This window comes from Oncorhynchus keta, chromosome 1, assembly GCF_023373465.1.
Source record: "Oncorhynchus keta strain PuntledgeMale-10-30-2019 chromosome 1, Oket_V2, whole genome shotgun sequence".
Classification (NCBI taxonomy): Eukaryota; Metazoa; Chordata; class Actinopteri; order Salmoniformes; family Salmonidae; genus Oncorhynchus; species Oncorhynchus keta.
In genome coordinates, this window is record NC_068421.1 from 56,847,495 (window position 1) to 56,860,418 (window position 12,924).

The window sequence follows — 12,924 nt, forward strand, 5'->3', positions numbered from 1 at the left end:
CGTCGAGGTCTCTGTTAGTGTTGTTGAACTCACATTCCTCCACTTGAACCTGAGTGGGCCCTTATTGAAATATGAAGTATTTTGATTCGATAGCTGTCGTGTTTGACAGCTCGGCAAGACTTATCGGCCGACTGAATAAACAATCGAGTCGGCGTGCGTTGGTTTTTCTCCTTAATGCCTGTCTGAGGGGAAAATGGTTGGAGATGGTGGCACAGTTGTAAGTGTAAATAAACCAAGGCTCTCCAGAACCAAACAGACAGATAGATATGTTTTTCTCCCATTCTCAGGAGGACCCATTTAAGGTGAAGACATCTGGGTTCTGTAGCGTCCCTCAGGAGATGCACACAGACCCCTTCCACTCCGAAGACCCCTTCAAGACGGACCCGTTCAAAGGTGCCGATTCTCCTCTCCCTTTCCTCTCACTCTCTCCCTTTCCTCTCACTCACTCCCTTTCCTCTCACTCTCTCCCTTTCCTCTCCTTCTCTTTCAGCGACCTCTGCAATCGCTCATCTCTCCCCGTTATCCCTCTGTCCTCTCCTCCTCTCCTCAGATAGTCCTGCTTGAGTTTCCTCTCCTCCTCACTCAGATGTTCCCACAGGGCTCTCATCCTCCCTATCCCGACATGATTTGTAGTTTCACCAGAAGCAATGTGGACTCCTCTGCAGCTTGGCTAAGACGTTGTTTTTGCAGTTCTGCCTTTGTTTTCCTTAAGTGTGCTCTATAATTTGTTTTTTATCCTTCTGTGTTTAGATTCCCCCTTCCAACGTTTTAGCTGTTGTCCTCTGTGCCATAGCCTCTGATTGTCTTCTCCCCCTCATCCCTCATCTCAACTCCTCTCCTGTAGGTGACCCCTTCCAAAACGACCCTTTTGCAAAGCAGCCATCACTCCCAGCGCCTGCAGGTATTTATTTATTCATAACCAGAAAGAGCCATACACAATTAAACAAATACATGGACTTCCATACAATATCATCCTCCTGTTAAGTTGATGACATTCTGGAACTTTGAAAAACAGGGTCCAACCGGGCTTGCTTCAACGTCCCACTTCTCTCTCTTTGTAATATACGACATACATTCCATAGAAAATATTTGCTGGCTGTTGAATGTTTATCTTAATGGTGATTGAGTTCTTGCATTTGTCTGGCGTAATGGAGAATGCCTACGTTCTCAATGTTGACAATAGCAAAGCCACGGACAGTTGGAACACCCAGCGTTTTTAAAACTGATTAAAAGAATATGCATGGTTTCCTAACAGTTTCCTTACCAAGAATAAATGGAACTGTCATAAGGGGAATGAACATTGAACATAGCGACTAACTGGGTGATATGATTCCTACTGAAGAGGTTAACCAAATTGCACTCGCATTATCTCAGCTACTACATGGCTTACAGTCCGAATGCTCCAGTCCACAGTGAACCTAATTCACATCGCGTCCCTGTGCGAAGGATAGGGTACCGTCAGACTAGCCTATGTGAAGGGAAGGTCAAGTCTGATCCACAGCCTGCTACACTGAGCTGTCCTAGATCTCTCTCACCATCCAGACCCCTTTGGGGGGGACCCATTCAAAGAGACGGACCCCTTCAAAACTACGTCGGAAGACTTCTTCAGGAAGACCACCGTCAAGGCAGACCCCTTCAGCACCCCCGACCCCTTCAGTAAAAGTGCCACGCTCCCCACCAAGGTACTGTGGCACTTTCTGACCCTTGGAATGTGTTTGTATATGTTTATATTAAACTCAGTTTATATATGGGTGTATATATATGTATGTAACTGTTTCTTTCTGCTTGTTCTTGAAGACAAGTCACTTTACAACCAGCGCAGACCCTTTCGTATCCATTAGCCCAAAACCCATCAGAGGCCCAGGACCAGGTACTTGCTCAGATGTCTTTCTCCTATTCTTCTACCCCCCATCTCCCTTTTCTCAGGCATGACTTGTAAAAGTCTGATTTTTGTATTCAGAGAGAATAGGTTGTTTCAGTTGCACAATGCATTTGTTTTCTTTTCACACCTTTTTGCCCAAGCCTGCTGTTTTGACTATATCGGCCTATAGGCCTGTGGGCTGGTGAGCAGGTGTCAAATAGCTGTGAAAAGAGTTCCCATGTTTAACATCCATTTTCAATCATTGAATCCTTGTTTTTCTCACATTTTTTAGTGTAGACCTCCAGTAAAAAAAAAATCAATTTTCAGTCATTGAATCCTTGTTTTTCTCACATTTTTAGTGTAGACCTCAGTAAAAAAAAAAAAAATCTCCCATAATGCCAGGAAAGTGTGGTGGTTAACAAATATCAGTTTTCAAAGACATCAATGCCTCAGATAGAATTTGTATGGATAAGATGGGTCAAATAATGGCCCTAAACGGTTTTAAGATTGGGAAACAGTTGAGGTTCTTGTGTGATGTTATATATATATATTTTACGAAGGTTCCCATTCTAAGCAGCACATGGATCACTTAAAATTCACTTGAAACAGTCCCAGTAAAAACAGGAGATGCATTGTGGCTTGGGCCCAGAGGATGGCTTGTGGCATCTGAAATAGCCTAGAGAGGCCTTGGACAAAGCAATCTTTAACTGTGTAAGGTAGTAAGTACTGTAGCTTAGAGAGGCCTTGGACAGGGTAATCTGCAACTGTGTAAGGGTGGAAATACTGTAGCCTAGAGAGGCCTTGGACAGGGCAACCTGCAACTGTAAGTGTGTACGTCCCACTCTCAATCAACTCTTCATTTCTACTGGGTTGCACAAGAAAGTCCTCTCTTTATTTTCCCTAGGAAATTGCTGTAGTCCATATAAACACATTACGCTATGCAGTGTTGAAGTCCCATAGCCATGCTAGAACACTGGGTTGACTGTGGCAGTTGGATGTTTGGGCTCCTGAGTGGTGCAGCGGTCTAAGGCACTGCATCTCAGTGCAAGAGGCGTCACTACAGTCCCTGGTTCGATTCCAGGCTGTATCACATGTGATTGGGAGTCCCATAGGGCAGCGCACAATTGGCCCAGCGTTGGCCGGGGTAGAATTGGTTCTTAACTGACTTGCCTAGTTAAATAAAGTTTAAATGTAAAAACAATGTACATGTTGTAGGATCAGGTTTTCATGTTAGTTTGCTTATTACAATTATGAGCTGAGTGAAAAGGTGTCATGCCAACTACTTCAAATTCTCTCTTTTTTTTCACCAGCTCATTTTATCTAGCCTATTTTCAAGCTTCTCCTTTTTCTTGACTGAAACTGTACAGGGTTTATATACACTCAGGAGTCAAACAGTGAAACCACAGTGTGCCAACCTTTGAGCAATTTAATTTTACCTTTATTTAACCAGGCAAGTCAGTTAAGAACAAATTCTTATTTTCAATGACAGCCTAGGAACAGTGGGTTAACTGCCTGTTCAGGGGCAGAACAACAGATTGTTGTTGTCAGCTCGGGGGTTTGAACTTGCAACCTTCAGGTTCCTAGTCCAACTCTCTAACCAATAGGCTACCCTGCCGCCCCAATGACTCTGGAAGCACAGCTCATATCAGTCATGTATCATGGAGAATCCTTTTGAATATTTGTGTATTTGTTCTCGATAACCTACACATCCTTGAATGTTTCATGTTGACATGTTCTCAGATCTCTTTGGCACGCTCGACCCCTTTGGAAGCAGTAACAGTGGGTTCGCAGACTTCAGCCAAATGTCAAAGGTCAGAGACCCGATGGAAGGAAGAGGAGGCTTTCCAGAATACCAGCAGGTACTTCTACCAAGGACTATGAACTGTATAGCATCTATTTGTTAATTTCCTACCCAGGGGTGCACAAAGAACCGTTTGTGTATTTTTTACTAATTTCCTGATTCATCGTCTTCAATGCACATACATCAGTCTTGTTATGAGTTGGCACTTGACAGTTGTGAAATGTCTGTCTGTCTCTCCCTCTCTCTCCCGCCGTCCTTTCCTCCCCCTCTCCAGTCTGGGTTCGTAGACGACCCCTTCAGTAGGAAGCAGGACGGCCCAGCTCTGCCGCCCAAGAAGAGCATTCCACCCAGACCCAAACCACCCAGTGGTGAGTAAGGACTGAGGGAAAACAGGGAGAAGTGGGAGAGGGGGGGAGTAAGTGGGAGAATAGAGATGGAGAGTGATTGTACAAGAAAGAGAGAGAGAGAGACGAAGAGAATTGTTGTGCCACAGAGAGACAGAGAACGAGAATCAGAGAGAGGGAAAGGAGACATTTTTTTTTAATGAGGGGGAGGTAGTGGGTTAACCAAGGACATATAATGCCACCAACCTAGGTTTCACTATGAATAATACAACACCCTGCACCACTGGGTGATTCAGCTACCACTTTCACTGTGCCATGTCATCATATAAATTAATTGACTATTTTACATGAATTATTGTAGCAGCATTACTCTTTGCAATATAGGTCCATTTCATTTTACAGATGTAGTATTTTAATTTGAGCCAGTTTGCTACATCAGAATAATAATCCTGCACCAAATTTTTTTTTAAATAATATTATGTGAATTATAATGAAAGGGAATGGAAACACTAGGCTTTAGAACAACAGCTAACTGTAACTCGCCATATTGGCATTGTTGCATCATCGGTGGGAGAGTTTTAGAATTTCTGAATTTACTGAGACGAATGCCTCTGCACACATTAATGAGCATACTTTGCAGGTTTCAAACCATATACATGTATGAAAACATGGTACATATTTTGAAAGATAAGAAATGGCCCTTTCAAATGATATCTCATTCGATAGAACCACATCAATCAATCAAATCGTAATAAGTCAAGAAAAAACACCTGTGAAGATGTGTATCATAAATGTTTGTTTTTTTTGTCACGTGTATGCTAAGAATCGGGAAGCAAGTTCAGGGAGTAAATTTAAACACGAATAGTGTACAGACATGAAACATATAAACAGGAACAGAGTCAATAACGCCTGAGGAAAGAACCAAGGAGAGTGACAGATACAGGGGAGGTAATCAGGAAGGTGATGGAGTCCAGGTGCGTGTCATGAGGCACAGGTGCACGTAATGATGGTGGCAGGTGTGCGTAATGTTGAGACAGCTGGCGATGTTGAGCGCCGGAGTGGGGGGGGTGGTGGGTGTAAACGTGACATTTTTCTCAAACAACTGCCATTTACACAACTTCCTAATGAAGATTGAAAACAACTTAGAGCATATTGAGTTTTCCTTATTTTATAAGGATTGATCATCTGAGATCAAAATAGTAAAACCTTTTACTGTGAATGAGTTACAGCCATTTTAGTCACCGGAAGTATTTTTCTAGAATTCTATGGAATGTTCTGTGATCGGACACGTTCTCATCTGGATAGTATATTAAACACATATATGCACAAAAACATATTACAAATAGCATTTAGTCTTACATTTGTTAAGGAAAGACATGCAGAAGTTATATAATATCAATAAATCACATTCCCAGTAGGTCAGAAGTTTACAACACTCAATTAGTATTTGGTAGCATTGCCTTTAAATTGTTTAACTTGGATCAAATGTTTCGGGTAGCCTTCGCCAAGCTTCCCACAATAAGTTGGATGAATTTTGGCCCATTCTTCCTGACAGAGCTGGTGTAACTGAGTCAGGTTTGTAGGCCTCCTTGCTCACACACACTTTTTCAGTTCTGCCAACAAATGTTCTATAGGGTTGAGGCCAGGGCTTTGTGATGGCAATTCCAATACCTTGACTTTGTTGTCCTTAAGCCATTTTGCCACAACTTTGGAAGTATGCTTGGGGTCATTGTCCATTTGGAAGACCCATTGCGACCAAGTTTTAACTCCCTGATTGATGTCTTGAGATGTTGCTTCTATATATCCACATAATTGTCCTTCCTTGTGATGCCATCTATTTTGTGACGTGCACCAGTCCCTCCTGCAGCAAAGCACCCCCACAACATGATGCTGCCACTCCCGTGCTTCACGGTTGGGATGGTGTTCTTCGGCTTGCAAGGCTCCCCTTTTTACTCCATACATAACAATGGTCATTAATGGCCAAACAGTTCTATTTTTTTTTCATCAGATCAGAGGACATTTCTCCAAAAAGTATGATCTTTGTCCCCATGTGCAGTTGCGAACCATAGTCTGGCTTTTTTATGGTGGTTTTGGAGCAGTGGCTTCTTCCTTGCTGAGCGGCCTTTCAGGTTATGTCAATATACGACTCGTTTTACTGTGGATTTAGATAATTTTCCTCCAGAATCTTCACAGGGTCCTTTGCTGTTGTCTGGGATTGATTTGCACTTTTCGCACCAAAGTACATTCATCTCTAGGAGACAGAACGAGTCTCCTTCCTGAGCGGTATGACGGCTGTGTGGTCCCATGGTGTTTATACTTGCATACTATTGTTTGTACAGATGAAAGTGGTACCTTCAGGCGTTTGGAAATTGCTCCCAAGGATGAACCAGACGTGTGGAGATCTACAAAAAAAATGGAGGTCTTTGCTGATTTCTTTTGATTTTCCTATGATGTCAAGCAAAGAGGCACTGAGTTTTAAGGAGAACCTTGAAATACATCCACAGGTACACACCTCCAATTGACTCAAATGATGTCAATTAGCCTATCAGAAGCTTCTAAAGCCATGACATAATTTTATGTAATTTTCCAAGCTGTTTAAATGCACAGTCAAGTTACCCACTGGAATTGTGATACTGTGAATTATAAGCGAAATCTGTCTGTCAACCATTTTTGGACAAATCCACCGTTGCTGGACCAGACAGGACTGGCAAAAAGTGCTCTTCACTGACTAGTCACGGTTTTGTTTCACCAGGGGTGATGGTCAGATTCGTGTTTATCGTCGAAGGAATGAGCATTACACCGAGGCCTGTACTCTGGAGCGGGATCGATTTGAAGGTGGAGGGTCCGTCATGGTCTGGGGTGTTGTGTCACAGCATCATCGGACTGAGCTTGTCGTCATTGCAGGCAATCTCCTCCCTCATGTGGTACCCTTCCTGCAGCCTCATCCCGACATGACCCTCCAGCATGACAATGCCATCAGCCATACTGCTGGTCCTGTGCATGATTTCCTGCAAGACAGGAATTTCAGTTTTCTGCCATGGCCAGCGAAGAGCTCAGACCTCAATCAAATTGAGCACGTTTGGGACCTGTTGGGTCTGAGGGTTAGGGCCATTCCCCTCAGAAATGTCCGGGAATTTGCATTTGCCTTGGTGGAAGTGTGGGGTAACATCTCACAGCAAGAACTGGCAAATGTGGTGCAGTCCACGAGGAGGAGATGCACTGCAATACTTTATGCAGCTGGTGGCCACACCAGATACTGACTGTTACTTTTGATTTTGTCCCCCTCTTTGTACAGGGACACATTATTCAATTTCTGTTAGTCACATGTCTGTGGAACTCGTTCAGTTTTTGTCTCAGGTGTTGAATCTTGTTATGTTCATACAAATATTTACACATGTTAATTAAGTTTGTTGGAAATAAACGCAGTTGATAATGAGAGGACACTTCTGTTTTTTGCTGAGTTTATGTGTCATGTGAGGATGATGGTGTGATTTCCCGTGTTTGTAGCCACCGTGGTGGCAGCTATTGACTGCCTGGTGCACAGGTGACAATCTTCTCAAAAAGGTCTGAGCACTGACAGTCCACCACAGTGTCCTGCAAACAGAGACAGAGAGGGGGAGAGTATTTAAAATATCTCATTTATAGGCCTATTAGTACATAACAGTAATACATAATTGACAGTTACCGTCCAGTCAAAACGCTGGGTGGAGAGGCAGCAGCTTCACGTGGTGGCTCCAACTTCCCCTGGCTCCTCCATTTCAATGTCATCCTCTTTGTCCTTGTCTTCCCCAAGTAGCGATGAACCTTCTGCAAATAAAAAAGGGTGTCATGACTGGAAGGGAATTGTACAAGTTATCAATCGGCTTGCAAGGTGACAAAGTAATATCTTATTATCCAAAGGTTTCCACTCACATTTGAGAAAATGTCAAATAACTGAAATAATATTATAATGTATGCCTGTAAGTAGCAAAGAACCCGGATAATTTACCAAGCCCACTCCCAGTCTGAGCTTTCAAAAGTTATTAAAGCTAGCTATGGGGTTAGGCTTCAGGCTTAGGTACATTCATTCTTGCAATCAACAGCCAGAAGGCTTTCTATTTTTAGGAATCATAGCTATCACAGATATAAAGACTCATAATATATCAAAGATACCTAGCTATGTAGTTACTGAAGCTACCTAGCTACTGTATATGGGGATCCTAGCTCCTGCAGCAGCCCTCTCTTCTGCCTGGCTGGCTAGCTAATTCTAATCCCTAGCCAGTTTGTTTTAGCTAGGTCTAGCTCATACCAAATGATAAATGCTATTCTATTTTATTTTGTACAGTTATCAATGAAAACATTTACATCAAAAAGACAAGAGAAGAGCTAAATCAAGTAGGCTAGCTAGTTACCTTGCCTCGTTTTGGCCTCCCGGTGGCAGCATTCACTTTCAGTCTCCATGACAAAACTCAATTTGCTCACTTCTAGTAATGGTCGTTACTATGGCAATTCAAGATGGAGCTACCCATACCTCTAATAAACATTGTTCAGATCAAATTTCTTTAAAATAGAGATGTTTCTATGTTACAATCATGTTTGTTATTAGTGGATTGAAGACATCACTTTGCTCAGCTTAACTTCCAGAAGTGTTTCCATTCCCCTTTAATTGACATTTTTGTAGGGGTTGATACATTTTCCGTTAGGGCAAATCAAGTCTGAAATTTCTAAGTAGGAATTACAAACGTTAGAATAATTTTTTAACTCAAATACACTACAAGTTTGTATTTCCTGATGTGCAGCAAAATTCTCAGCAACAAATGAGTGATCAAATTATGATCCGACATCTGTGTTATAGAATTGTAATGGTTTACTATCCCTTTGTCTTTCCCCCTCTGTGGTCTTTGTCTCCTCACTGTAAGTGTTCCCCTCTTTTGTTTTGTTCTTCTAGTAAAACACACAGAAGAACGTTGTGAGTATGCATGGCATGGCTTATCATCACATACAGTGCATTCGGAAAGTTTTCAGGCCCCTTGACTTTTTCCACATTTGTTTCGTTACAGCCTTATTCTAAAACGGATGAAATAGTTTTTCCCCTCATCAGTCTACACTAGAGGTCGACCGATTATGATTTTTCAACGCCGAAACCGGTTATTGGAGTACAAAGAATTCATATACCGATTAATCGGCCGATTTAAAAAACAAAAATAATACTTTTGTAATAATGACAATTACAACAATACTGAAGGAACACTTTTCTATTACCTTAATATAATACATCAATTAAATCAATTTAGCCTCAAATAAATAAGGAAACATGTTCAATTTGGTTTAAATAATGCAAAAGCAAAGTGTTGGAGAAGAAAGTAAAAGTGCAATATGTGCCATGTAAAAAAAATGTGTTTAAGTTCCTTGCTCAGAACATGAGAACATATGAAAGCTGGTGGTTCCTTTTAACATGAGTTTTCAATATTCCCAAGTAAGAAGTTTTAGGTTGTAGTTATTATAGGAATTATAGGACAATTTCTCTCCATACCACTTGTATTTCATATACCTTTGACCATTGGATGTTCTTATAGGCACTTTTGTATTGCCAGTGTAACAGTATAGCTTCCGTCCCTCTCCTCGCCTCTACCTGGGCTCGAACCAGGAACACATCAACAACAGCCACCCTCGAAGCATCGTTACCCATCGCTCCACAAAAGCCGCGGCCCTTGCAGGGCAAGGGGAACAACTACTCCAAGTCTCAGAGCGAGTGACATCACCGATTGAAACGCTATTAGCGTGCACCCCGCTAACTTGCTAGCCATTACACATCGGTTACACCAGCCTAATTTCGGGAGTTCATAGGCTTGAAGTCATAAACAGCTCAATGCTTGAAGCATTGCGAAGAGCTGCTGGCAAATTCACTAAAGTGCTGTTTGAATGAATGCTTACGAGCCTGCTGCTGCCTACCATCGCGCAGTCAGATTGCTCTATCAAATATCAAATCATAGACTTAATTATAGCATAATAACACACAGAAATATGAGCCTTTGGTCATTGATATGGTCGAATCCGGAAATTATCATTTCGAAAACAAAACGTTTATTCTTTCAGTGAAACCGTTCCGTATTTTATCTAATGGGTGGCATCCCTACGTCTAAATATTGCTGTTAGATTGTACAACCTTCAATGTTATGTAATAATTATGTAGAATTCTGGCAAATTAATTACGGCCTTTGTTAGGAATAAATGGACTTCATATAGTTCGCAACGAGCCAGGTGGCCCAAACTGCTGCAAATACCCTGACTGCTTGCACGGAACGCAAGAGAAGTGACACAATTTCCCTAATTATAAGAAATTCATGTTAACAGGCAATATTAACTAAATATGCAGGTTTAAAAATATATACTTGTGTATTGATTTTAAAGAAAGGCATTGATGTTTATGGTTAGGTTTGGTGCAACGACAGTGCTAAATCATCACCCGTTTGGCGAAGTAGGCTGTGATTCGATGAGAAATTAACAGGCACCGCATCGATATATGCAACACAGGACACGCTAGATAAACTAGTAATATCAACCATGTGTAATTAACTAGCGATTATTTTAAGATTGATTGTTTTTTATAAGATAAGTTTAATGCTAGCTAGCAACTTACCTTGGCTTCTTGCTGCCCTCACGTAACAGGTAGTCAGCCTGCCATGCAGGCTCCTCGTGTAGTGCAATGTAAGACAGGTGGTTAGACTAGTAACCAAAATGTTGCAAAAACAAATCCCCAAGCTGACAATGTAAAAATCTGTCGTTCTGCCCCTGAACAAGGCAGTTAACTTCTTGGCGCACCCATCCCGTTAGCGGAATAATTTTCGTCAACATCCGCTGAGTTGCAGAGCGCCAAATTCAAATTAAATTACTAACAATATTACATTTTCATGAAATCACAAGTGCAATATAGCAAAACACAGCCAAGATTGTTGTTAATCCACCTGGCGTGTCAGATTTCAAAAAAGCTTTACGGTGAAAGCAAACCAAGCGTTTATGTAAGGACATCTCTCTCATCAGACAAAACATTACAAACAGCTAGCAGCAAAGTAGATTGGTCACGAAAGTCAGAAAAGCAATAAAATAAATTGCTTACCTTTGATGATCTTCGGATGTTTGCGCTCACGAGACTCCCAGTTACACAATAAATGTTCCTTTTGTTCCATAAAATTATTTTTATATCCAAAATACCTCCATTTGGTTGGCGCGTTATGTTCAGTAATCCACAGGCTCGAGCGGTCACGACGGGGCAGACGAAAATTCCAAATAGTATCCGTAAAGTTCGTAGAAACATGTCAAACGTTTTTTATAATCAATCCTCAGGTTGTTTTTACAATAAATAATTGATAATATTTCAACCGGACCATAGCTTTTTCAATAGGAGACAGAGAGAACATGTCTGCTCCAAGCTGTTGGCGCATGCAAAACTCTGCTGGCACCCAGTCACCCACTGACGCGATGTGATCGTTCTCGCTCATTTTTCAGAATATAAAGCTGAAACTATGTCTAAAGACTGTTCACACCATGTAGAAGCAATAGGGAAAGGAATCTGGTTGATATCCCTTTAAATGGAGGGAAGGCATGCAATGGAACAGGGAGGTTTCAAAATAAGAGGCACTTCCTAGTTGGATTTTCCTCATGAAATTGCCTACAATATCAGTTCTGTTATACTCACAGACAATATTTTGACAGTTTTGGAAACTTTAGAGTGTTTTCTATCATAATCTGACAATTATATGCATATTCTAGCCTCTGGGCCTGAGAAATAGGCAGTTACATTTGGGTACGTTTTTCATCCAAACATCAAAATACTGCCCCCTGCACTCAACAGGTTAACCCACCGTTCCTAGGCCTTCATTGAAAATAAGAATGTGTTCGTAACTGACTTGCTTAGTTAAATAAAGGTGTAAAAAAATGGTGTCCAAAAACACCGATTTCCGATTGTTATGAAAACTTGAAATCGGCCCTAATTAATCAGCCATTCCGATTAACTGGTCAACCTCTAGTCTAAACACAGTACCCCATAATGACAATGCAAAAACAAGTATATTACATTTACATAAGCATTCAGACCCTTTACTCAGTACTTTGTTGAAGCACCTTTGGCAGCGATTATAGCCTTGAGTCTTCTTGGGTATAACGCTACAAGCTTGACGCACCTGTTATTGGGGAGTTAATCTCATTCTTCTCTGCGGATCCTCTCAAACTCTGTCAGGTTGGATGGGGAGCATCGCTGCACAGCTATTTTCAGGTCTCTCCAGAGATGTTAGATCGGGTTCATGTCTGGGCTCTGGCTGGCCCACTCAAGGACATTCCGAGACTATGTCCCTAAGCTACTCCCATGTTGTCTTTGCTGTGTGCTTAGGGTCGTTGTCCTGTTGGAAGGTGAACCTTCGCGCCAGTCCGAGGTCCTGTGCGCTCTGGATCAGGTTTTCCTCAAGGATCTCTCTGTACTTTCTGCTCCGTTCATCTTTCCCTCAATCTTGACTAGTCTCCCAGTCCCTGCCGCTAAAAAACATCCCATCTTGGTTTCATCAGACCAGAGAATCTTGCTTTGCATGGTCTGAGAGTCCTTCAGGTGCTTTTTGGCAAACTCCAAGCGGGCTGTCATGTGCCTGTTACTGAGGAGTGGCTTCCGCCTGGCCGCTCTACCATGAAGGCCTGATTGGTGGAGTGCTGCGGAGATGGTTGTCCTTCTGGAAGGTTCTCCCATCTCCACACAGAAACTCTGGAGCTCTGTCAGAGTGACCATCGGGTTCTTGGGCGGCCAGCTCTAGGAAGAGTCTTGGTAGTTCCAAACTTCTTCCATTTAAGAATGATGGAGGCTACTGTGTTCTTGGGGACCTTCAATGCTGCAGAAGGTTTTTGGTACCCTTCCCCAGATCTGTGCCTCGACACAATCCTGTCTCGGAGCTCTA

General features: G+C 42.1%; 1 protein-coding gene across 8 annotated transcripts in view; it reads left to right on the top strand.

Annotated features, from left to right (window-relative positions):
- LOC118388803 (epidermal growth factor receptor substrate 15-like 1) overlaps positions 1-12,924 on the top strand; it is a 35,690-nt gene that overhangs the window by 13,733 nt on the left and 9,033 nt on the right. For 5 of the 8 annotated variants that reach the window (XM_052528960.1, XM_052528968.1, XM_052528967.1 and 2 more), the window contains exons 17-23: positions 288-393; positions 845-901; positions 1,525-1,682; positions 1,798-1,870; positions 3,602-3,720; positions 3,937-4,030; positions 8,934-8,954. In XM_052528960.1, coding sequence (XP_052384920.1) covers positions 288-393; positions 845-901; positions 1,525-1,682; positions 1,798-1,870; positions 3,602-3,720; positions 3,937-4,030; positions 8,934-8,954 — 628 coding nt within the window. Of the gene's footprint in view, positions 1-287; positions 394-844; positions 902-1,524; positions 1,683-1,797; positions 1,871-3,601; positions 3,721-3,936; positions 4,031-6,758; positions 8,264-8,933; positions 8,955-12,924 lie in introns of those variants that run through there. The other 3 variants (XM_052528964.1, XM_052528971.1, XM_052528969.1) reach the window with 2 other exon arrangements.